This window comes from Python bivittatus, unplaced genomic scaffold, assembly GCF_059951505.1.
Source record: "Python bivittatus isolate LINGU-HERP-01145 unplaced genomic scaffold, Pbiv_v1 ctg000340_np1212, whole genome shotgun sequence".
Classification (NCBI taxonomy): Eukaryota; Metazoa; Chordata; class Lepidosauria; order Squamata; family Pythonidae; genus Python; species Python bivittatus.
In genome coordinates, this window is record NW_028277056.1 from 20767785 (window position 1) to 20792931 (window position 25147).

The 25147-nt window shown below is 38.7% G+C and overlaps 1 protein-coding gene across 5 annotated transcripts in view; it reads right to left on the reverse strand.

Moving 5' to 3' along the window:
- SPATA13 (spermatogenesis associated 13) overlaps positions 1-25147 on the reverse strand; it is an 86673-nt gene that overhangs the window by 17840 nt on the left and 43686 nt on the right. For 2 of the 5 annotated variants that reach the window (XM_088140677.1, XM_025177734.2), the window contains exons 3-6: positions 17488-17844; positions 12827-12971; positions 4002-4138; positions 1124-1303 (exon numbers count right to left, since the gene is read on the reverse strand). In XM_088140677.1, coding sequence (XP_087996803.1) covers positions 1124-1303; positions 4002-4138; positions 12827-12971; positions 17488-17844 — 819 coding nt within the window. Of the gene's footprint in view, positions 1-1123; positions 1304-4001; positions 4139-6504; positions 6710-12826; positions 12972-17487; positions 17845-21055; positions 21213-25147 lie in introns of those variants that run through there. The other 3 variants (XM_015891479.3, XM_025177736.2, XM_007422523.4) reach the window with 3 other exon arrangements.

Here is a 25147-nt window from a genome sequence, read left to right on the forward strand (position 1 = left end):
TCCTCAAGAATCAGCAATTTGGAAGATTAAATGCCTGCACACAAGGAAAATAATATTTGGGAATGGAAGGACATAGCTGACTTTGGTCTCTGCTTATGCTGATAATAATAATACACCTCCACCCCTGACTAAGTGATGCTATCCCAGTGCTGGCCCAGTGCCTGGACGCTGTAACTGGTGCAGAATGCAGCAGCGCATGCAGTTCTGGGTGTTCCAATTTTCTCCATATTACACCACTGCTGTGCAAGCTGCACTGGCTTTCAGTTTCTTTCCAGGTGCAATTCAAGGTGCTGGTTATCACCTTCAAAGCTCTAAATGGCATGGGACCGGGTTACTTGCAGGACTGCCTCTCCCTGAGGGTTTCTGCCCATCCCACTAAGTCAGATAGGGTGGGTGCACTCCAGGTCCCTTCCCTTAAATGTTGTCATCTAGTGGGACCTAGGAAGCACGCCTTCTCTGTAGAGGCCCCTGCCCTGTGGAACACCCTTCCCCCAGAGTTCTGGCAGGCTCCCATTCTCCTTGCCTTCTGGAAGGCCTTGAAGAGCTGTCTCTTCCTGCAAGCAATGGGGTAGAGCAAGGGTAAAGCCCAGCAAGATGGTGTGTAGATGTATGGGAGAGTGCTGCCCTGGGGTGCAATACGTTTTTACAGAATTTTATTTTATAATTTGGAGGGTATTGATGTTTTTACTGTTTTGTGCACTGCCCAGAGTTGTTGCTACAATATGAGCAGCTATGCAAATCCTTTGAAACAAACAAACAAACAAATTCAGGTGCATATCCTAGATTGGGAAGCTGAAAAAACACCTCAGAGGAAGGCAATGACAAACACATCTGCATTATTGTCATAAAATTACATGGAGATGTCCATTTAGTCAAGAGCTGAACTCAATTCAAGAAAGACTATTCCTGTATGCAGGACAAGCAAACAGAAGGAAACACAAGAGGAGGAGAATGATGATTTTCATAAATGGGATTAAGTGAAGCTAAAGTATTAAAAATGAAAATAATCCAATGAATCACTGCAGTCTAGATGCCTTTGTGGGAAAGGAAGCAGTGCAGAATTTAACCAGATCTCCAAGGTTGAACAGGTGCTTAAAAGGTAGAGAGAACTTGCTTCACTCACCCTGACAAAGCTGGCTGGAAACCAGGCTTCCTTGTCTTCATTTCTTCCCCACCACCAATCTTTGTTGGAAGCTTCAAGGACTTGGATGACTTCTCCAGCTTTGAAGGCTAATTCCTGATCATCCATGGTCACGTGATCCCAGAGAGCCTCTGCATAGACCACATTCCCATCACTTATCAGCTGCAACAAAAACATTTTGTTAAAATAAAAAGATCTTGCTAAGTACAAAGGGTGAATATAAGCAGTCACTGCAGTGACAAAAATGTGGAACTTTTTGCATGTCTTCTGTTGCAATGACTGGAAATTACAAGGCTGGAAATTTTCAGTAAAATAGAATAAACAAAGTGCAGATTTTGGACACAAAGCTCTAATGGTCATTCTATGGAAATGAAAACCTAATCTAGTTGACTAAAAAGATTTATATGAAAATATAAATATATATATGAGTGGCTGGATAGTGTAGGGGTTAGAGTACTGCCCTTTGATGTAGGAGATCAGGGTTCGAATCCCAGCTGATACCTACCTTACCAGTAGGGGTCCTTGGGCAAAGACCCCCTAACACTTCACCTGCCTACCTCAGATATGAGAGTGACACAAACTAAGAGAGTCATACCAGCTCGGACATTGCCCGGATTAACAAGGTCCATGTCAGATGTTGGGGAACCAGGGCAAACCATACATGAACGAGACAAGAGAACCTGGAATTTATGGAATGCTACTACAACAGTAGACCTAATAAGAGGGGGTATATGAAATGTATAAGGAAACTATGGATGGACAGAAGACCTACATACACATGAACTGAGAAACAGCTAGTTACCCAACGCTTCAATATAGCAAAGAGGAAGCGGCTGTCACAACTTGAGATAGACCAACTCCACATTACATTCCAGACTCAAGCAGACCTGGAAGAATAACTGGATGTGCAGCCAACATCTGAAGTTGGAACATCACTGCCACCCCCTCCATTACAGAGCACAGCAGCTGATATGAGGCATAAGAACATGGATAAACTAGCTATAGTCAACCCTTGAGACCGACTACCAAGGCTCAGTGGAGAAGTATTATCAGACAGTATGCTAGAAGATGCCAATAGAGCTCTCACGACAATCCCTAATACCACCATAACTCAAACCAATGAACTGGTATATGCTACAGTTGCTGTAATCCTGGAGATGCTTGGCTACATGATCAAGAAGAACAGCAGTACATAACCCTCCCAGAAAATGAGGTTGGAGGTTAAGATTAAGGCAAGTTGGAGAGAAGTTAGTCAGCTGGTGGAACTACAGAAGGGTGTGGAGATTACGGATAAGACTCAGCTATTGAAAAAATACAAGGGCCTGATTCCATCTGAAGCCCTAGCGACTGCTGAACAAAGGCTCACGGCACTGGCTATCAGGCTAAGGAGATACATTAGAGAAGCAGAGGCAAAGAAGATAAATGTCCTGTTCTCCAAAGAACCACCCAAGGTGTATTCCCAACTGTAATGCAACAACAGAGTAACAGCAGAGCCACCTATACCAGAAACTGAACAGTACTGGAAGAATATATGGGAGAAAGAGAAGACACATAACACCAGTGCAAAGTGGCTGCAGGACCTGAAAGCAGACCACAGCAATCTCCCAGAACAGGAACCAGTCACCATCACAGTAGCAGACATCCAACAGCAGGTCAAGAACTTGAAGAGCTGGACAGCACCTGGTCTGGACATGATCCATACCTACTGGCTAAAGAAACTAACAGCAGCGCATGAATGCCTAGCAGCACAGATGAATCAGCTGCTAGCACCAGGCTCCTACCCAGACTGGCTAACGCAAGGAAGGACAGTGCTGATCATGAAAGACCCCCACAAGGGAACACACCATCCAACTACTGGCCAATAATCCGCCTCCCCACAACATGGAAAGTCCTATCAGGCATCATAGCCTGGATGAAACCCAGAGCATCCAGGAGCACATCAGTAAGATGGCACCCAAAGATGAGCTGCTGAGAGAATGTCTGAGGCAGCAGCAGCAAACATGGGAGAAAGTTCAAGCAGAGGAAGTGCCATGGCAAGATAAGACCCTGCATGGGATGTACCACTGACAGATAGCCGAGGTGGCTGAGATTGAGAAATCCTACCAGTGGCTGGAAAGAGTTGGACTAAAAGACAGCATTGAGGCACTGATCATAGCAGCACAAGAACAGGCATTAAGCACCAGATCCACAGAAGCCACACTAGACAGGACCCGAGGTTCAGACTGTGCAGAGAGGCCTCAGAGACAGTCCAACACATAGTGGCAGGTTGTAAGATGCAGGCAGGAACAGCATACACTGAATAGTGCAACCAAAAAGTTGGCATTGTGTACAGGAACCTCTGCACAGTGTATGGACTAGACCCTCCCAAGTCCAGATGGGAGATCTCACAGAAAATCATGGAAAATAACAGGGCTAAGATCCTGTGGGACTTCCAGATCCAGATGGACAGTCAGGTACTGGCCAATCAACCAGGCATCGTGATAGTAGACAAGGACCAGAAGACAGCAGTGGTGATAGATGTAGCAGTGCCAAGTGACAGCAACATCAGGAAGACGAAGTATAAGAAGCTGAAGAAGTACCAGGCCTGAAGCAGGAACTAGAGAGGATGTGGAAAGTAAAGGCCAAAGTGGTCCTAGTGGTGGTAGGAGTACTGGGGGCTGTGAGTCCTAAGCTGGGAGAATGGCTCCAACAGATCCCAGGAACATCAGAGCTCTCTGTCCAGAAGAATGCAGTGGTGGGAACAGCTAAGATATTGCACTGAATTCTCAAACTCCCAGGCCTCTGGTAGGGGACCCGAGATTGAGGAAGACACGTACCACCCATAGGGGTGAGAGGGGATTTTTTAAATATATCTCTTTACCTCATTGACAGCTAGCTGCTCGCCTCCAGGCTGCAAGTACCTAGGGTTAGCACGGCAGAGTTCCTCATAGCTGTAATCCTCCTCACTGCCATTATCATCGACTAAAGCTGGAGATTCAGCATCACCATCTGCAGCACCTGGTGGGAAAGGGACATTCTGAGGAATTAGGTATTGTCAAACCCAGTGCCCATGGCATATTTGTTTTAAAAAAACCATTTTCATAAAATGGCACAGCATTCTGATTTTTTATTTCTCATAACCACTTGCACGGACAGTAAAAACAACCTACTACAATAGGAAAAAAAACTGCTAAAAGACATGGTTAAGGAAAGGAAAAGAATTGACTGTATAGTAGGTACCTATAGGATCCTGCAAAACAAATGGGAACTGAAATATAAGGACTGTGGGGAACACATTATTCAGTATTCCAGCCAGCCAGCCAGGTCTTCATTCGGGATATCCTATTCCATGCTGCTTACCCACACTTCCCTCTCTAGCAGTCAGTCGCCATTCCATGTCTGTCAAGCATACTCAAATCTTTTCAAGCTATTTCAGAATGTCCCCCTACCCCTTTTTTGCTTTTTGTCCCAAGCTTGTAGATACCATTTTCTTGCTTATAAGTATCAACACTCTGAGAATGAATTCATTACTGGTAGGGCTGGGCAGTGATATGGATTCAAAGACAAAAAGGTACTTCTGAACATGCAGAACTGCTGACATAACCCCCATCTGCAACTCCTTAAAGCAGCCGTGTCTTTTCCTGTGATCATGCACCTGCCTCTGCAAGTGCATTACAATCCTGGGGAAAAAAGCTTTAAGTTTTAAGTACTTGCAGTCAGGCACTATATGCCTGTTCCCATGTGCACTGGAGCACCTTGTTGACTTTAAATCCCCAAAACTATCAAGACCTAATAATGAATATAAGACATGAGCTGGTAAAACTTTGAACCTTCATTCTGTTTGAGGTAACCACCATCACGTTCTCCCTTTGGATGATACATAATAATACAGAAGCTTATGGAGCTTCCTCATCAGGCTTCTGAAAGACTGTACAGACCTGACAATGCATAATTAGGAATAATGGAAGAAATCTCATTTCTGAACCCCCCCTCCCCCATTAACGAAGCATGTCCTCCTTCCCAATTTAATGTTTTGTCCTATTATAAGAAGGATGTTGTTACAGTATGTGGTCCAGGATTCTATCAGCGCAGTTGATTACATATTTTCCCATAATGCATAGATCAACTGAGAGTAGGCCCCACTTTCCCATTTTTGAAACAAAATCTGAGAACCAATGAACAGCAAGGTGTAAATATCTTAATCAATTAATTATATAGATAGCAGCATTACATCTTTTCCCAAAATGTCTGCCTACCCATGCCTTAAAGAAGGTTAAAAGGCCTATGGCCCTCTAGATGCTGCTGAACTACAACTTCCCTATTGGTTATGTTGGCTGGGAGATCTGAGAATTATAGTTCAGGATAGTGAAAGTGCCCCAGGCTTCCCACTATGCAGAGTGACTTTTGGTCATCCTCTGAGCGACCCCCACTTCAAAGTTTGGAGAGCGGTTGTAAAAGAGAACCTTTTCAGTATTGCCCCCATGAGCTAGAGAAAAAGGCACCCACATTACTATCCTTTCAGCACAGATTCTTCTGCTCTCCCATAAATTTTAGTACCTTACGTCGGTCATGCCAAAAAGTTCTCCCAGAAATAGTGCGTGATAAATAGTGACCCACCAAATTATATCCTTTCTACTTTTGCTACTACAAGTTCTAATCTTTTCAAGGATCTGTATTTCAGGAGACTTAATTTTTAAAGCTGTACAAAACCTACTGAAATATTTATCTTATGGATACTTTGAAGTAGATTAGATCTGTCCTCCTAAAAACTTTAGACTAACACCTGGCCTCAGTTCTTCAACTACTCTTATTTAGAATAAATAAAAAAGTGAAGAGTAATTAGAATAAATTATTCCATTAATCACAATCACAACAGAGGAAATATTCCTAAAAACAGGAGGAACAGAGATAAAAAGTTGATGAAGTTACAGAAATGCAATACGCATTTGAAAGCCATTTTCATTAAGATCCAATATCGGTTTCCAGCCTAATACTACATTTAGAAGATTTAATTGTCTATCTTTGCAGCGAGGGTAAATTTTAAAGCAGATACCCATTAAGAAGGTAACATAAGTTGGAGCTCATTCATCCACTGAAATCAGCTTTCTGTATTGCTAGTTTATTACTTCTTGTTCCCTGTAACTATTATTCCATTGTTTACTGCCTAAAATAAATATGCAGACATGAATGTGCAATTTTTATCTCTCTAATGGAACATCCAAATTAAAAGCAACAGTGAAGTCATTTCCGTATTTTTAGTCCCACTACTGTACTAGGCTTTCCAGTTAAAACATGTTTTACAACCAAGTCCAGACCCATTTTTAAACAGTTTAAACCCAAATGCCACCAAGAACAAATGGAGCTCATTTCCTACATCAACATACCTATCTGAAGGCTTTCCAGGCTCCAAAACCGGGTAATATCCCCTCTGGCTACCATCCTGCTATCCAGAAACAGATCCTTCACCATGCACTCGGTTTGCATTCAAACCAAGAATCCTTTTTAATCCGTAAATAAAATTCATCAAAGGACGTGGAAGCTTCAAGCTATTGGGAATGCTGAAATAGCTTATTCATTGCTTTGAGCTTCTGTTGCTGCATTTCAGCCAAACTCTACTTTAAAATGACAGCTCACTCTCTGAACGTGTAGCTGTGAGGTTAGTGCCTTCAGTGACATCACAGGGAACCCTTATGGAGGAAGTTATGAAAGGAAAAAAGCGATACGGACAAATTGTGCTCACGCAGCATTCTTCCACATAATGCAAGCCTAGCCAATTCTTTCCTTATTGCAACCAGCGATGATGATGATGATGATGATGATGATGATGGAGACTTTCACTGGGCATTCAGATCTATCCTTTTTTAAAATAAAACAAAAACCTTCATCCTCCCTTCCCCAAATGCTGAAGAGCTACATTTGTCTCCACAGCATTTACAAAATAATCATAATTATTATTATAATTCACTTGATACAAAATGTACAAACGTTGCATTATTGGATAATGTAAAATTGCTCTTCAGACTAGGATTTCAGCAGCTGTATTGGACCACCAGCTTACTAGCTTGGTAAATTAAATCCCATGGGCCAAGGGAGCTTCTACGTCAGCAGGATTAGTTGCACAAACGTATATCAGCTGACTCTCAGTTCAAACCTATTTTAAGCAAGGGGTATAAAAGAGTTGGTTCCTCAGCCCACACAACTTCTCTTTAGTAGTGGCAAAAGACTAATTCTATCAAGCTGCCATTAGGAACCAGCAATTTTTGTCAGTTACCAGCAGCAGAGAGATGGGGCAGTAAATAAAGCTGTTCTCTCTGCCTGCTGAAAAACCAGCTCCATTAGCTTCTCCTCTCCCTGAAATCAATCCAGCTGGCCATTCCATAAGAACTGCTATTTAACGTGAAAAATTGGGCCTGAACCTGCCGTCTTCCTCTTCTCTTGCCATCCTCTTTTCCTTTTGTGACATGATTTCTAAATTGTATAAGCCTACATGCAAGACTATTTTTGTCACCAACTGTACATACACCACTGTGAAAATCTTTATAGTCTAAAAAGCAAGATAGAAGTGCATTATATCACAGTGAGAACTTATTCTCCTGTTCCCTTTTCCAATCTGCTGTTTCAAATAGTCACAACTGCCTGATTACATCTGCTTCTGGCCTTCCCATATCACATCTGCAGCCTTAGATCTCAGCTTCAAACGTACTTTAGCCTTCGGACTTCAGCTCCTCCCAATCTGCCTTTAATGGCACATTTGCCTTCTGTCTGGTCCTGGTTACACAGTGGAATCTGCCCTTAGAATTTTGGCCCGCCATCTCTGGAAATTAGCTTTGTGAGATGCCTGCTCTGGATCACCAGGTTCAGCAGCTATGGCGGCAATTGCTAGGGTTCGGCATTGCTAATGAAGGAGAATGCCACTCCACAACTGAAACATCTACTCAGCCTGTGAATAGTTGAATATCGTTGTGGAGCAGCAAGAGAGATTTATTAAGCTATCAGTTCAGCTTTAGTAGTTGGACAACTACACAAATATACTTTTTAAAAAAGACAGAGAACCTTAATTTAGAGAAGGTAGCTTGGTCGTGGAACATTTTTCCTTCTTAAAAAGTATCAGCTCTACTATTGAAGGAGGAGGATATATCATGCAGTGAAAAATGGATTTTAACAAACAAGTTACCTTAAAACAACAGGGATCTTGTTTTCAATGGATGAATAGCATATTATTTAAGTAATCTTCAGTAGAATAGTATAAGAATTTAATTTTTAAAACTCAATCTAACATACTATTCTTTAGTAATATGTGATTCCAGTGTGCCTAACAGGGAAAGTAAATTTTTGAATTATACCTTTTAAATTCTAAAGCTAGAAAAACTAAAATGCAGTTTAAAGCATGAGTACATAAAAGCAATGTTTGAATTTAATAAACAGAAATGATGTTTAAGGGTCTGAAGAATGTTTTCAAAACATATATACAGGTAGTCCTCAACTTATGACTATTCATTTAACAACAGTTTGAGGTTATGACAGCACTGAAAAAAGTGACTTATGACTGGTTCTTGCAGTGATGACCATCACAGCGTTCCTGTGGTCATGTGATCAAAATTCGGGCACTTGGCAATCAACATGTATTTATGATGGTTGCAGTGTCCCAAGGCCATGTGATTGCCATTTGCGACCTTCCTGGGGGGCTTCCGACAAGCAAAGTCAATGAGGGAAATCAGATTCACTTAATGACCACGTGATTTGCTTAATGACTGTGGTGATTCACTTAACAACTGTGGCAAAAAAGGTTATAAAATCAGGTGAGACTCAATGACCACAACATTTAGAAACAGAAGTTCTGGTCCCAATTGTGGTTGTAAGTTGAGGACTACCTGTATTTGTATAGATCCTAGAAAAGCGTTCCTAAGGACAGCATTGCAAAGCCTGGATCTACAATGAAGGCCTTATTTACTTTTTTGTTGTTTATTTCCTTCCACAGGCACTTGGGATTTACAGACATCACCCAGTATTCTTCAGGTGGCAGTGATAAACTTTTCTCTTAAACACTTCAAAAATTCACTGCCACCTGTTACAGTGATTGGAGAGGAAACGGTAGGAGAGAAAATACAGCTTAGTTAAAACAAACACAGGTACTTTGCTCACTCTTCTGAAAGCAAGCATTCAGTTTTCTTGGATGCAGCCAGAAGTGGCCAAAAACCTAAAAAGCCACCAAATGCTGCAGCTGTGCAAACCTTAAGCACAGAAACTAGGTTTGTATCCTGCTGACTTATTTCTTAGCAACCATGTAGCTTAAATCAGAAGGGCAAAGATAGATGAAAAATCCGGGGGAGTATACAGAAATTAGCAGCAAGTATCCATGCAGCTGGACTTTCCCACAGCTGAGGAAAGCAAGGGGCTGACCAACATTCATTACACAGAACTTGAAAGAATCTATGAAGAGCTGTTGTTGAGCATGGAACAAGAACAGCAATGCTAGTTACAAACACAAGGTCAAAATTTATCTCTTCAGCAACTGCACTGCGCTGATCTGACGCATTAAGCGATTTTCCCTGTATCTTTCTGTATTTGGCATTCCTTTTTGAAACCAACAAAAAAGGAAAATTCTATTCTTTTATCAAAAAAAAGTAATTTAATGCAATTGGACTGTATTCTGATGCTTTGGAAAACTCAGAGCTTTCAAAAAGGGGGGAAAAAAACCTCAGTGCAGCTTAATTATGTTGATCTTTTAAGTGAGACACCCCACCCCCTTGTACTATAGCTCACCCACAGCTTACATTGTTTTCTTACTCAAAAGATGTTTGAGGCAACTCTGTAGTTTTGAAATACCCATAGAAGTCATGTGGTTTCCTGGACCTTGCTGACTCAAATGGGAAATGAACAGTCGGGCATTACGTGGCAATTTCCACACTTGGCACCTGCAAGCGTCGGCTTTTTGCCATCTTTTGGAAGAAATAGCCTAGTTGTGACGGAAACTGCCTTCTATTGGTTCACATCAGCCGAACTCAGAATAGCCCTGTTGAACTACAATGAGAGTCTATCTAACACACAACAAATTCCATCTTTAGATTCCTGGCTTGACCTAAGTGATTCATTAAAGCATGCAGAAGTAAGCCAGAAGTTGTAGTACTTCTTGCATATCACACCCATATCAAGTAACAAGTAAAAAATGCCTCTTGGAAACGGAGCACCAAGCATACAGCCCTCTTAAGGTTTTTTCCCCCCAGAATCTGGTATACAGAGCTATATTGGTACTGACTATTATTATCAGTCGCACAGTCAGCCAGATGTTTAGACTGGATTTGGCATTTTTATCTACCTTCTGAATCCTTCCCAAGGACCTGGGATAGGCAGATGTTGTTTGATGGTTTTAAAGGTATTATCGTAGGATGTAAGCTGTTCCAAGTAAAGCTGCTTTTTGCAACTGACTGATAAGTGATTTTTTCGCTGCTGCTGCTGCTGGTGGTATTATTATTTTTATTTTTATTATTATTATTGTTTAAACTTGTATGCCGCCTGACTTTCAACAACTCTGGGCAGCTCATGACAATCAAAGAAATTACAATAAAATCAATAAAACATAAAAGGTAAAGATAAAAGATGGCAATACAATGAAGTGAGGGGACTCACCCACTTTAACTACCAAGACACACACTCTTGATGGCCAAGCTACTTGAAGCACTACAGCCTTTCCTGAGGCCTACAAAAAGGCTGGTTGACAGGCTGCTTAAATGTCCCCCAAAATCCACAAAGAATTGACTAGTGAGCTGCCAGAAGCATCATAGCATTAGTGCTACAGTTTCCCATTCCCACTAGAGAAATCCTCTCAATCTACCAATTATCTTTTTGCGGTCTTCAGAAATATCACACATGGAAAGAGGGTGCACTTGCTATCTCTTCTCCCAGAAACAGAGTAATATGTATATAAAGAATTTGTATGTATACGTGCAGGCATGGGAATATATGTATATGAGTGTGCACATGTGTATAGACCACAATCCATCCATCTAACACACTGCAGCAACCCAGAACACCAGAAAAAGGAAACACTGCCTATACAACATCTTCCAACAAAATGGATACTCACACAACTTTATCAAAAAGTGCCTGACCACCCAACCCACTACAGCACAACCAACACACGCTATGAAAAGGATAACACTGCCATAAATCAGAAACATCTCACAAACAACCAACAGGCTATTACAACCACATGGCATTACCGTATCACACAAACCAACTAAAGCCCCCCAAGACATCTTAGGTAAACCAAAAAACCCAGTAGCCCAGGAAGAAAAAACAGGAGTCATCTACAACATACAGTGTAAGGACTTTAACAGCCACTATGTAGGACAGACAGGCAGAAGACTAGCAGAACACATCCATAAACACCAACTAGCAGTCAGAAGACATAAGGAAAACTCTTTAATCTCACAACACATGGACAGACTCAACCATAGCTTCAACTGGGAAACTGAACATCCTAGACCAAGCTAAATCCAAAATCACTAGGGAATTCTTGGAAGCTTGGCACTCAGACATATCGGCCATCAATAGACACAAAAAGATAAACCACATTTACAAACCATTCAAAAGAGTTAATAAAAAAGCTAAGAAGGAAACTAAAAGACCAGAATACATCCTCTCCAGCAGCCAACACCCAGATAAGCAGGGATCAACACCAGACAAACAATCAAGCAGAAAACAATACCCTAATCAAGGAACTACCAAGAAGAAAAACCACACTCCCACCAACACTGGCAGGGCAAGCTACTGTATATAAACAGGGAGCAAACCCCACACTCACTAGCACTGATGATGTTACCTAGTCGGGTAATGAAATGTCTGCAAGAGAACAACCAAGCTCAGAGAGCACCAAGAACTCCACACAATCCATCAACTAGCAGCTAAAAACAAGAAGAACAAGAAGAAACCAGGAATATAAGAATATGTAAAATGACTTGTATGCTGTTATTGTTCAAAAACAAATTATTGTGCTGACTGCTTATTTCCAGCAGGAAAAAAGATAATGTAATAAGGAAACTGGTAGGTTGGAAACACCAAACTAAACCACACTCATTTTGCATGCCTATGTAAATGTAATGTAATTGTAGTCAAAACAGTATTCTAGCAATCTTTTCTATTTTGAATAGAATAGTAATGTTATCCTAATACGCACACTATAGCTTATATAGGTGTGTATATATGAACACAGAGATGTACCTACATGCACATACAACATACACACATAGGGGTTGGTAACCTGGTATTTTCCTTATTTTTTTACTTAAAATTCCCTTAAGAATAGCCCATAGTTTAAGACAATCTGGTAGCATCTAGTAAAAAGAATTTAAATCTCCAGTCTAAAATACCATATGTGGAGCATAGATGACTTCATTGCATTTTTAAAATAAAATTGTCTTGCTAAAAGAACACAGAGCCTTGCAATTGTAACTACAATCTACATCATTAAAGTAGCATTTTAAATAATGAGGTTTAGCAAACATACAAACATTAAAATAGCACAAACTTCTAAAACTCTAATTCTGAGGGTACAGAAGAAAAAATTCAAATTGAAAATCAGTTTGAAGAAGACAGTGCTAAGAGGAATTTCTACAGAAGTGAGTTCCAAAGTGGGGTGTTGACAGCCAATAGAACTTTTGAATATTCTCGGGTATATTTACTTCTTTCATGCCAAATGAAACTCACCGCTGGATGCTCTCATTTGACGCTTACACCCAACTTTATCCAGACCAATGGGTGTGCTCTGAGAAAAGGCGAAGGGGCGGAATCTGGCTGAGACTGCTTTGTAGGGAGGAACCTGATGTGCTGGTACCGGAGGCCGTGCCACTGGCTAAAAGGCAAAAAAGAAATCTTTTACTACAGCCATGCAGGAAACAATATTTATCTGGAAATGTTGTTGCTGAAACAAGCAAAAAGAGCTGTCTTACTGCAAATCACATTAGGCTTCCATGTTATTTTCAAGACTGATAATCTATTATACCGCTAGTGAATTCTCCAAATGCTATTCTTGACATAATCAAACAGCAACATTCATGCCCACATCCAAAAGAGATAAAGTCTGCCGAATATTCCATGAAAAGTTAAAGGGAGGAAATAGCAAGGAATTTAAAAATAGCCCTGGAAATATCAAGTCTGTTCAATGACCACTGAAGGCAGGGTTGGCATGCTGTGGGTCCCCTTGTCTATGGGAGGCGTGCTTCCGTCACCATTCCTACCTTCTAGAATAGCACTTCCTCTAAAGTTCCTATGGTCCAGACCCTGCTGTCCTTTCGCAAAGCTTTAAAAACTTGGCTCTTCCAGCTGGGGCAATTTGTGAACCTGCTGGAATATACCTAGATGTTTAAGTTGTTCTAATACCCCAGGCATGGTTCTTGGGTACTTCTGTTCCACTCATTTTATTGTCATCATGTACTTTTAATTCTCTTTGTATGCCACCTTGAGTTACGTGTGATTAGGTGGCCTTATACATTTAATTATTATTAATTATAGTATTAATTTTCAGTGACAGTTGAACAAGAAATGAAAAAATGGCGAAGAGAGGTAATATATTAGAAAATCCTGAAAACATACCTTGCAGGCTAACTGAAATATTGACCAAACATTTTTTGCTGCAACATACTGTTCCTTTGCTATCTCTATTTCTACTGTGAGGTGAACATAATTGCTTACATACAAGAGTGTCATTCATGCAGACATGGAAAATATCAGAGGGTCTGGGAAAAGCCCAAGGCTCGCAGATGTTCAGAATATATTTTGGGGAAAAACAATTTAGAGAAAAAACTAAATACATGCTACCTGATTTCTTGGGACTATGTGAAAGCATAAGAAAGAGGAATAATGTGAAATAAAACATAGAATGCTACGGTTTGCTGAAGCAAAGCAAAGCAATAGAACTTACCATTTTTTTGCATGACCCACCTATAATCTTCTATTTAACATTTTAAGATGTTGGATTTAAAATACACACACACACACTCTATATGTTAGAGTTAGATGGCTATAATAATTTCAAATAATAAATAAATGGTCCATATTCTAAAGAACCAAATTTAATGTTCACTAAATTTAGTGGGAGATTTAGGACAGCCATTTTTCTCTTCTAGTTGAAATTAGTGGCACTTGTATAGTTTAAACCAGTGTTGTCCAAACTTGGCCACTTTAAGATGAGTGGACTTCAACTCCCAGAATTCCCTAGCCAGCATGGAGAGAGAATTCTGGGAGTTGAAGTCCACTCATCTTAAAGTGGCCAAGTTTGGACAACACTGCTTTATGACAAGGGGTTCTGCAGGGAGAGTCAAAGAAGTCAAGATGGCAACTGCAACCACACAGCTGAAGACTTGCCCCTACTCATCCACGGGGCTTTGATCACATGGTCACAGTCACCATCTTGACTTTTTTTATCCTTCTCCACAGACGCCCTGGTTTGTGATTTGGCTGACACCATGCGTCAGGGATAGAGCATTTGATTTTCGTGAACTGCCCTTTTCCAGTTCTGTTCGCAAATCGAACACTATATATAAGCAATCTTTAATTAACGTATTTCATACAGATGTCTAAGCCTCTCCTTCCGTGAAAATGAAAGTGTTCCTTTCCATTTTTTCTTATTAGCTCTTTTTAACTAATTTGCTCTTAATGAAGAAGCAGCAAGCACTTTTCACATTAAATGCTAAAGCTCTGACAACCTCTGTCAGGCTTTCACAGCCTTTCAAGCAGCTCCTTTGTCTGGAAGGGCTTTGAAACTGAAATGCTTCCTTCTTCTAAATTAAATTGTCAAGCAAATGAAACAAGCACGAACCAGGGATTTTGCTTTGCTTTCTGGCATTCTACTAGCTTACACTCACGGGTGATTCTTTAAAAGCTGACTATGAAATAAAAACACAACTTAAATATCCTTGTATTTTTGTGCATCTTCCCTCACTCCTTGCATACAACTGATTACCTTTCTCTTTTTCTTAAAATAATATGATCTTTACAAAAACTTTCAAAATCTCTTTTAATCCTTCATCTTTACAATGCCTCATCTATTCTAGTAAAACTAGACAGTTCAGTTATAAAACTCTCTAGGAGTCCCATTTTTCTTGTGGGTCCTATGCAACCACAAGGAGTTTACATTGTTTTTCAGACATTTGTTTACAAGCATTATAACTTTCTCCCTTTCAAAGTAAATAATATATTTCTTCTTTAAATATTTACCCCTCTTCCTTTTACTAACATTGGTAGTAAGACTGTATTTACTTCAAGCTTACATTCAGCAAGTATGCAATACAACAACAAACTAGTAGAAGACTGCCTATGAGAACACAGTGTGCTGGGGGCAGGAGGGTGAATCACACATATATAGGAAAATTGCCCACCTTGTTGGAAAGCTAAGAAAAGTAACAAAATAATGAAACAATATTTGTGATATTTCCACAATAAGAAGTTTAAAGATAATAGCCTAGCTTTTTTCTAACCACCTAATAAACAGTGTTACATTATTAACACAAAATGCTGTCTATAAAGGAAGTTAATATTAAATAACTTGTGAAACTTCCATATTTATCTGTGAATTTTTTTTAAAAAAAACCTGTCTTTGCAAATATTGAAAGAATGAAAAAAATATCTAAATAAGGAATCTCTGCCAGAAACCTACGCTAGACCGATTCCTCTACTGAATTCAGTGAGTGTTATTGTAAAGTATGCTTTTACTTACATGAACCCTACCACTCTAATCCACGTATACCACTCACATGACTAAAAGTGTACATGTTTACAGACTTCATATCACAAATAATGGTACATATCCATTCACAATTTAAATTCTGAGTGAATGAAATGGCTGTATCTTGCTGTGAAAAATTATTTTTCCTTTTTCCCATTTTGGTTACATCTGCAAAAAGTGCCATCCCAAGTGGAACAGTAAGGTTGGGATGTATGTCTAAAAATGTAAATGTACCCCTTTCTTTTCAAACTGCAGAATGTTTGAAAATAAAAACGTAGTCAATATTTTTCAGATTCATTCCTTTACAGCTTGTGTTTCATATAACTGAGTCAAAGGCTATGTTCAGATAACTCGCTATAGCCAACTATGTTTTAATTGTGAACAGGCCTGGGTGCTCTTCCTCATGAGCAGCAAAGCTGCAAATCGCCTGCCTGGCTTATTCCACCTGCAAGAACTAAGAGTGTTACTACATTTCTGTCTTTTTCTCTCCATATATGCCATGACGTCTCATTGAGATAGCACAACGACCTATAAACAACCCACAGATGGATATCTTATAGTTATGCCAGGTGAGGTTGTGAGCTCTTGAGCACATGTGCAGATAAACTGTTGTTTATACTATGCCCCTTGTCATCCAAGCATGGCCAAAATCAATACAGTTAAGTAAAATCCTTCTTGGAATTATAACACAATAATGTATAGCTTCCAATAATCTAACTTGATTTGTAGTTTCTTTTTTTAAAAAAAAAGTCAATAGGCCCTTCATATTTGTATTTATTTATTACGTATTCGATCATAATCAAAAGGCCAACTTTTGATGAATGAACTCCAACAAACTAACTTCATTCCCACAAACTAAGTGAATGATACATCAGATTACTGTGACTTTTTCAAAAAGATTTTATGATAATGTTGGTTGCTGGCTTTGGTTTTTATTTTGAAATGAAAAACAAAACAGAAGTAATAGGTAGGATCACAAAGCAATTCTTGCTTAATACTTAGATGAATATATAGCTACTCAATTAGATGATATATATCTACTTATTTAGATTATGCAAGTGATAACAAGGTCTTTGATTTGCAATAATTAAACATTAAGATGCCATTAAAATAATAACAAAGATTTGTTATGCTTTTAAACCTTTATAGTTATGATGATAGATCATATTCCAACCATCTAGGCCAGACTTCACCTTATATTATCAATCATGGGGGGTCTCTTGTAAATCTCCTGTCCATTTTATTAAATTTGCTGTGCAATACCTCAATTACTGTTCATAAATGTCTCCCATACTCTGAAATATCATGTTAGTTTTCTAATAATGCAACATTATCCATACTGTCTTATTACAGAGCCAAGAGGGCACAGTAAAAGAGAAATATCTTAAAATCTCAAACAGAAGCATCAATGTTCAGGGAAAGAAAAAGTTAGCACAGTATATAATTACAGAGCAAGAATTATCCATACACTAGTGTTAATTAATCTGATATCATGCTTTTAGAAGAACAAATATGTGATGATGATTTGGAAGAAGCAGAAAGAAGGAATAGGAGTGTCCGCTATGTTCTAACTTGAAGGTAACAGGGAAGGAAAGAAGGATGATCTTTTGATTGAGTTTTTCAGTGAGTGAATTTTATTTCTTACTTGTGCAAGGAGAGCTGTTATTTCTTCTGTTTGATTATTCTCATAGTAACTGACCGCACCAATGACAGAGATGGGTCGTCTTCTCTGTGTTTTTTGGTTGGCTACTGCACAAGTTTCTGATTTAACAGGAGGAGGCTTGGTCTCACTGTCATTCTCCAAAGAGTCCATTTTCTGGGAATCCACAGCAACAGAATCTTCTGGAATGGAAAAACTTCTAATTGCCAACTGGCCATAATCTGAGAGGGGCCGAGGCCGAGATCTTTTTCCAGAACCCCATCTTCTGGTTGGGACTTTTTGAGCATCTGTTCTTTCTTCATCTTGGGATGGAAACTTCTTCCACTGATCATCAGTAATAACCTTTTTTCAAAGGTGAATAAGTCAAATAAGCCAAAAAATACTTTAAAATCATATAAAAGGATTTAAGCTGTTCTAAATAGGGTTTAAATACCATGCAATTTCTATACTTTATTTCATTATACATATACAGTCAATCATACTTGATAGCAAATGGGGTAGATAGCCAATGGCCAATTCACAAACTAATAAAATGTTTCTTTTATTAGGCAATTTTACCAAAATATGTGCATTTTTTTAAAAAAAGAGGAGATATTTATTCAGTAGTTTCTAGCAGCATGTGGCCAAAATATAAAGTAGTGTTTTCTGATCTGGTACTTCTAGTGTGTTATGACTACACCTCTTATAAAGACCAGGCTGACTGGGAATTATAACAATTACAGTCACAGGTGTCCTCAAAAGAGTCTTGGGTAGAAGAGAAAAATTATGGCACATGCATCAGGACATAGCTTATAGACTTCCATCAGATGTTAAAATGTACTTATGCAAATGATGCAAAACCCAATGGTTATACAGTACTTCCAACAAACTGGGGGTGGGGGGTGGGGAGCAGATAGGGAAAGGATGATACAGAAGTTTCTTGAGCAAGATCTTATGACATTGTTATATTTCAATAATCTGGTCTTTACCAAAAAGGTAGACATTATGGCATAATACATATATAATATAATATGCAGAGGCTCATTTGCATATCAAACTTCCAGAAACAATAATGTTTAGGAAAACTATCTTGTGATTCTTCATTTAAATTACTCTTTAAAATGTGTGAACATTACATAATGGTATTATGTCCAATGTCTTTATTAGGGTTAATCAAAGTGGTACAAAAATCATGTAAGTTTTCAAGTTGTCCAGAATTCTTCATCGGCTAAGACATTACCAAAAAATCCCATAGCTTTATATAGGTATACACCAAAGCCATGATAAAGTAAGAGCCCTTTGAAGGAATTTTCTTGTTTCTTAAATATAAATACTGTAATGTTAAAATTAGAAATAATTTGTAATATATTACTTAGCAATTAATACCGTTGATTTCTATAGAACTTATTTGAAAACAACATGGCTGAAGATTGGGTTGTTTAAGATTTATGCTACAAATTGTTAATACTTACAAAGACTGTTATACTGTTTTCATTCTACCTCAAATTACTGACTTTTTATTTTGTCTTTTATCAAGATCAACATAGCATTAAAGAAAGTTTACTCTTAGCTTTAATATTAACATAGGCATTAATATTGAATAATATGGAAGCTATAAGGCATTGTATGACACTAAATATATGGTAATAATGATTTGAAATTACTTTGGAAAAAAGCCAAGATACATTAGTTGCTGTCTCACTCTCCTTTTGCACAACTGTTATCAAAAGTGAACCTTATGCTTTGCTCTGCAACCTTCTTAATAGGCAGTGAATTCCATTAAGCACAGATTTATTTACAAAAAGACATATACATATTGCTAAATTAATTTTCTTAGCTATCTTTCCAATTAATTTGCTGAAGATACTGGGTTTATTCATCATAATACTTAATTTTCTTTTATCCATGTTGGCTGAGCAAGCCATAGAGGGCTGGTTCATAAACCTCGGCTTATAAAGTGTAACCCCTGGATTTACATAATACTCTTTAATAGAAAACAAACAGACCACCCCTACCCCACCCCCACCCCCCACATTGTGTCTCAATGCAATTTGTGAAACCAGAAATTATCTTCATATTGGAAGATGACTTTGTAACCTTATCTGATGGGGAATAAAGAGAAATAATTAACTCAAGGAGATTCTAACAATATCTATTCTTAAACAAGCTTCCCTATCTTTCAACAAAATCTACAGTATTCTTCCTTAACCCAGTTACCTCCAAATATGTTGAATTTCCATTCCCATAATCCTCCAGCCAGCATAGGCCCATGCTATCTGGGAGAACATGGGAACTGAAGATTAACATAGTCTAGAAGGCACCTGGCTAGAGAAAACTAGCAAAACTACAGAAGAGTCTCTTCAACAGTTTGGTGATACTTTCCAAAGGCCAATTGTCATTAGGGTAACAAATGTCATTAACAATGGGGCAAAATGACTACTTGCATAATTATAGCTGCTCCTTACTTAAAACAGGCAAGTTGTCATCATAACGAAGATATGAGAGAAGAACAAGAAACTACTGTGCTGCCAACTGATCCATAAATCTGATTTTTGCCTAATAACTTGTGACTGAAAGAAGGAAAAGATATTTGAAGAACATTTGGACTAAGAAAGTAGGGACCCTATCAGTGTCCCAAAGTATCCCATCTACACCAGGCTTTTCTAATCTGATACCCTCCAAGTATATGGGGCCACAACTCCCATAATTCACCAGCTAATAGGCCTGGGAATCGCAGTTTCAGTCATTTGGATGGACTCAGAGTGCAGCAGACTGCTCTAAAATCTATGAAGGTTCCAATTAGAAAATACCAAATTTTGGTAATCATGTGAATTCCCCACCCACTCACTCATGTCACCCTCTGCTAGCGTTTAATGACACAATGCATCTTATTATTAAAAGTAACATCTAATTAGAACACATATTTTCAAGGCCTAAAGATACGAGATTGTTATGGATAAAGATAAGCAAAGTATCACTAAAGGCTGTAATCTTAAGCACCATTACTGGGGGAAAAGATGTACTGAACAGTCTTGCCTTCGAAAACTTATACAGCCTGCACTCTGAACTGTCCAAACTTCCTTCTGCTTATTAAGAAGCAACTCCCTGCATGGGGCTTACCTCAGGCAAACAAACTTAGCAATAGACCCGTGTCGGCCATCTGATGTCTATTTAATTGGACATTCATCCCCCTTTATTCAGACTTACTCTTGAATATATGTGCACAAGATTGCAGTCATGACCTCAACTCCCCTGTGTTCAAATGATTAACCCCTTCCTTTGTTATACACTCTTGTTATGTAGTATTAACAACTTAAACATAACTCTTCAATGTTGCACCCCCACCCTCCCAACTCTGCAAACAGCCAACTGCAATTCATTTTACAAAACAGCCACGGTAACACACAGCATCCAGAAATGTCTTCTTCTAAATGCCAGCTGTTATCTGACTGAAATCAGTGTAACACCACAGAAGTTAAAAATAGTTTTACTAGTTCACGCCAGTTAAACAATTGAAATTATATACAAGGCAAGGGCAAACAAATCAGAAAAAAAGCCGTTTCCAGGAACATACCTTAGCGCTGGACATAGGTATTGGAGACCCACACAGACACTGAGACATTAAAGTACTGGTTAAAGTCATCCTTCTGTCATTTCATTTCATTTTAAAATGAGTTGAGTAAAAAAGAACAGGACTCCCAACACAGCTGGCCAAGCAAAGTGTTCATATCCATGACCTTGTACCTTTAAACTAAGGGAAGGACACGTCACATGTCCTCTTTTCATGTGCTATCCATTATTGCCCTATGTAAGCAATAAAACTTGGCGAACAATTGGAAAGTTTACAACCAGCTGTATTCTGCCCAAATTACAGTAAAAGAACAGCCTGTTCTGGTTTCTTTATACAGAAGCCAGATGAAGTCTGTTTATTAAGTTGCTTTAAATATGTTGTCTCATTTAAGTTATTAGCAGTGTATTATTATTATTCCAAAAAGAATTAGATCTAAAGCTAATATATTCTACTCAATCCATACTGAACAATGTTTCTGATTTTGTGTCATTTCTACCTTCCAGCTACATTGGAAGTACAGCTCCCAGAATCTCTCTAAACTGGCTGGAAACGCTAGCTTTTATAGCCCAAATTCATCTGTAAAGCATAATATTTGGAGACTCCATTGTATGTATGAGCATACACATACACGTACACACACACAGTAACGTATAGTGCATTTTCAGGTAATGGAGGCACCAACTATATCAACCTTTCTTAGCTTCACTGTACACTTTCAGACTGTGATTAAGCAGCCCTGTTTTCTAAAATTAGAGATATATTTATATGATTCCCTGTGTTCCCAGATGAAAATAACAAGACTAATTTCATCAGCAAAATTATAGTTTCTATACCATTTTAGCCTTTTCTACCTGAGAATATGAAAGTTACATTTGCTATCAGTCAGAAAATTTCTCCCCAGCCGGAAAGCAAGTTCTTATTTTAGCTTTCATGGAGCATTCTCATAGGTAACCGAATGGGAGCTATGATTTCCACTAAATGTTCAAAGTTTTAAGAATTTAAATCAGTATAGACTCTAAGTAGATACGGGCTTCATATAGCCATAAATGACATTGGCTATTTCTGAATAAATAGAAGATTTGGATAGCCTACATGTATTATCTGCACTAGCATTAATAATTTAATGTTTGGAAACTTACCAAGATTTCTAAATGCCAATTTTGATTACTGTGCATTTTTTCCACAACACTGTAAACATTAGCAGCTTGGTACCTAGTTTTAGTAGAAGCATTTCTCATTCACTAGAGTTATGGTAATTTCCTTGTATCCTTTAACCTATGGTCATAATATATCTAGTCCAGGAGCCTTTCCTGGCCATAACAGGTATGTTGTATTCTTCCATCGGCACCACTTTCTCACTACCCATTGTATCCATACCCCTTTTTCATTCAACAGAGTGATTTTCACTTTCTCAGGATATACGTAGTTTGAAAAAACAAACCCCATTCCAACACACTTTATGTCTCTTGCAATATATACTGTATAAGAAGGTTCCCCCTGAGCATGAGGAAAATGCCTAGGGCCTCTGAAGAGGAGGAATATGAGCAACAATGAGGGCCAGTTTGGTGTACTGGTTAAGATGCTGGTCTACAAACCAGAAGATTGTGATTTCTAGATCTCCCTTAGGCATGAAGACCAGATGGGTGACTTTGGGCCAATTGTTCTCTTTTAGACCAACCCACCTCACACGGTTGTTGTTGTAGGGAAAATAGGAGGCAGAAGTATTAGGTATGTTTGCCACCTTGAGTTATATATAAAAAAGGTAGATGAAAATATAATAACAATAATAATTCTGGGCCCCAGGTGTAAGAGGAGAAGCTATATCCATTCTATGATTTATTATTTAATCCTTCTCATTCAAGGCTGTTAATTCCAAGAAGTAATATTTCAATATGTTGGCATTCCTCACACATTCCTGTTTCCTAGGCCACTGATTCAATGGAGAAAAAAAACAGAAATAAATTGGCACTGGACAAAATATAGAGGGATAGACACAAATGAATATTCTCCTCCCAGGTTTCTCAGAATCTCCAAAAGACTCTACAGCTTAATCTGCCCTCCTTCCCCTCCTGTACTTCTGGGTGAGAAGTATGATCTATACTTCAAAGTCATTGAATTAAGCCTGCAGATTTACAGGGCATATGTCAGCAATATGAAATGTATGGCTCTCCAGATTTTGCTGAGTTACAGTTCCCAGCATCTCTCTCCACTGGCTAGGTTGAGAAATACAATAACATTTGAAAGTTCCAAACACCTGGCACGATCCAGTGTCCTACACTGTTTTTCCTCTCCTTCCATCCATCAACTCAAACATTGCACATCCTTGTTGCCCAAAGTGCATTATTGTACAAGATTCAGAGGTGACATTGATCACCTACCTTAAAAATATACCTCTGCCAGCAACATTACAAGCATTGGCAGAGATCCCACCATCACTCCAGATGGTAACAGAACTGCACAAAACCCACAGGATGGGCAGTAGGCAGTTCATGGAACAAGTCTGCCTGCCCATTTTACCTGGGTATGCCACTGTGTCATATATCATTTAATAATTATTAAAGCTATATGCATAGAAAATAATTGCCAGATATTGCATTTACCAAATAATATTGCATGTACCAACCAGACCAGCTATTGAATAAGTATTAAAAATTGATGGATAACTGTAGTGGCAGGGCTGAGCCCATAGGCTTAAAGATGGGGAGATTCAACTCTCCTCTTCCATAAGTCCTCTAGTTATACATAGCCTAGTCCATCTTTCTTTCAGCCCTTTGAGGCAGACCAGGCAGGGCAACAGACACAAGAAATACTAGAATTCTACTTTACTGATATAGGCAATAACAACAGAATCTTGAGACTCTCACAGATTTTCTCTTTCTCTTCCTTACACCTAAATAGAGTCAAGGTGGGCCAATCTTGAGGTTCTTTCTGACCCCCTTCTGTCTTTCCAGGTAAACTGGAACTCCTAGTTTTGTACCTTTTAGAGCACATCGTTAGGGAAAACTTCTGGGTGAGAAGTATGATCTATACTTCAAAGTCAATTCTATTAAGAGTAAGAAAAGGGAAATGTAAAACGTCCTTTTTTCACATAAGGTAATCACATGCAAAAAATACATGGTAAAAGAGAAAAATACATAGCTGCTCAAATTTCAGATACCTGCTGTAAAAGATCTACAACAGAGAGCTCTACAGGAACAGTGTTGGATCCTGGGCAAATCCCAAAAAGATATGAATCTGTAAGAAATGTGAAGAATTCTGCTGCACCAAGATCCCAAATTGATCAAATAGGCCAAGCTTGCATAGAGACAATGAGTATCAGTCCATAAAGCAAACTTAAATATTAAATAACCTTAGCTAAGTAGAGTTACCTATGTCAACCCAGATAGTAATTCCTTGATCCAGAATTTCCTTTCCAACTCAAATTTACCTGTCCTTTCCTTTTGGCTTTCTGAAAATTCCCAGCTTCAATCTGGGGGTGAAGGGATAACAGTCTCTACTTTTCTTTTACCTCCACCCATACACTTGTTGCTTGTTTTACTTTTCCTGAAGATTTTCCTGCAGTTTCAACAGGACAAAGGCTATTTTACCTGATCAAGGAGGGGTTGGGATCTAATTTTTGCCTAGCTAAGCAGGAACATGTTGGAGAGAAAAGTGATTTTATTATTTTCATTTCATTTATTAGATGCATATCCTAGCTTTGTTGATTCCCTGTCTTGGAACTCCGGCAGAGGGGGGCTGAAAGGGGGCTACCATCACAACATAATCAAATAAATAAAATATATGTACACCCCGCATTGAGTCTGCCCACATCTGGTTTTATAAGCCCCAAGAATTTGCATTAAACCAAACCTAAAATTAGGGCAAAGAGCTCTGAATGTTAACTCTTTTCCCAATTTTGACCCATAAGAGCAAAATCAAGCAAGAAATTAAAGTATGTGCAGAGTTCTAATTCTTGCCATACACATACATCCAGAACTGGAGAATGAAACATTTCTTTCAATACTAGGTCACTTATTATTCTGTTTGTATTTCTTTTGTGCTTAAGGCATCAGGAGTTCACACTGCTCTTTATAATCATGAAAGTAAAATCTTTCT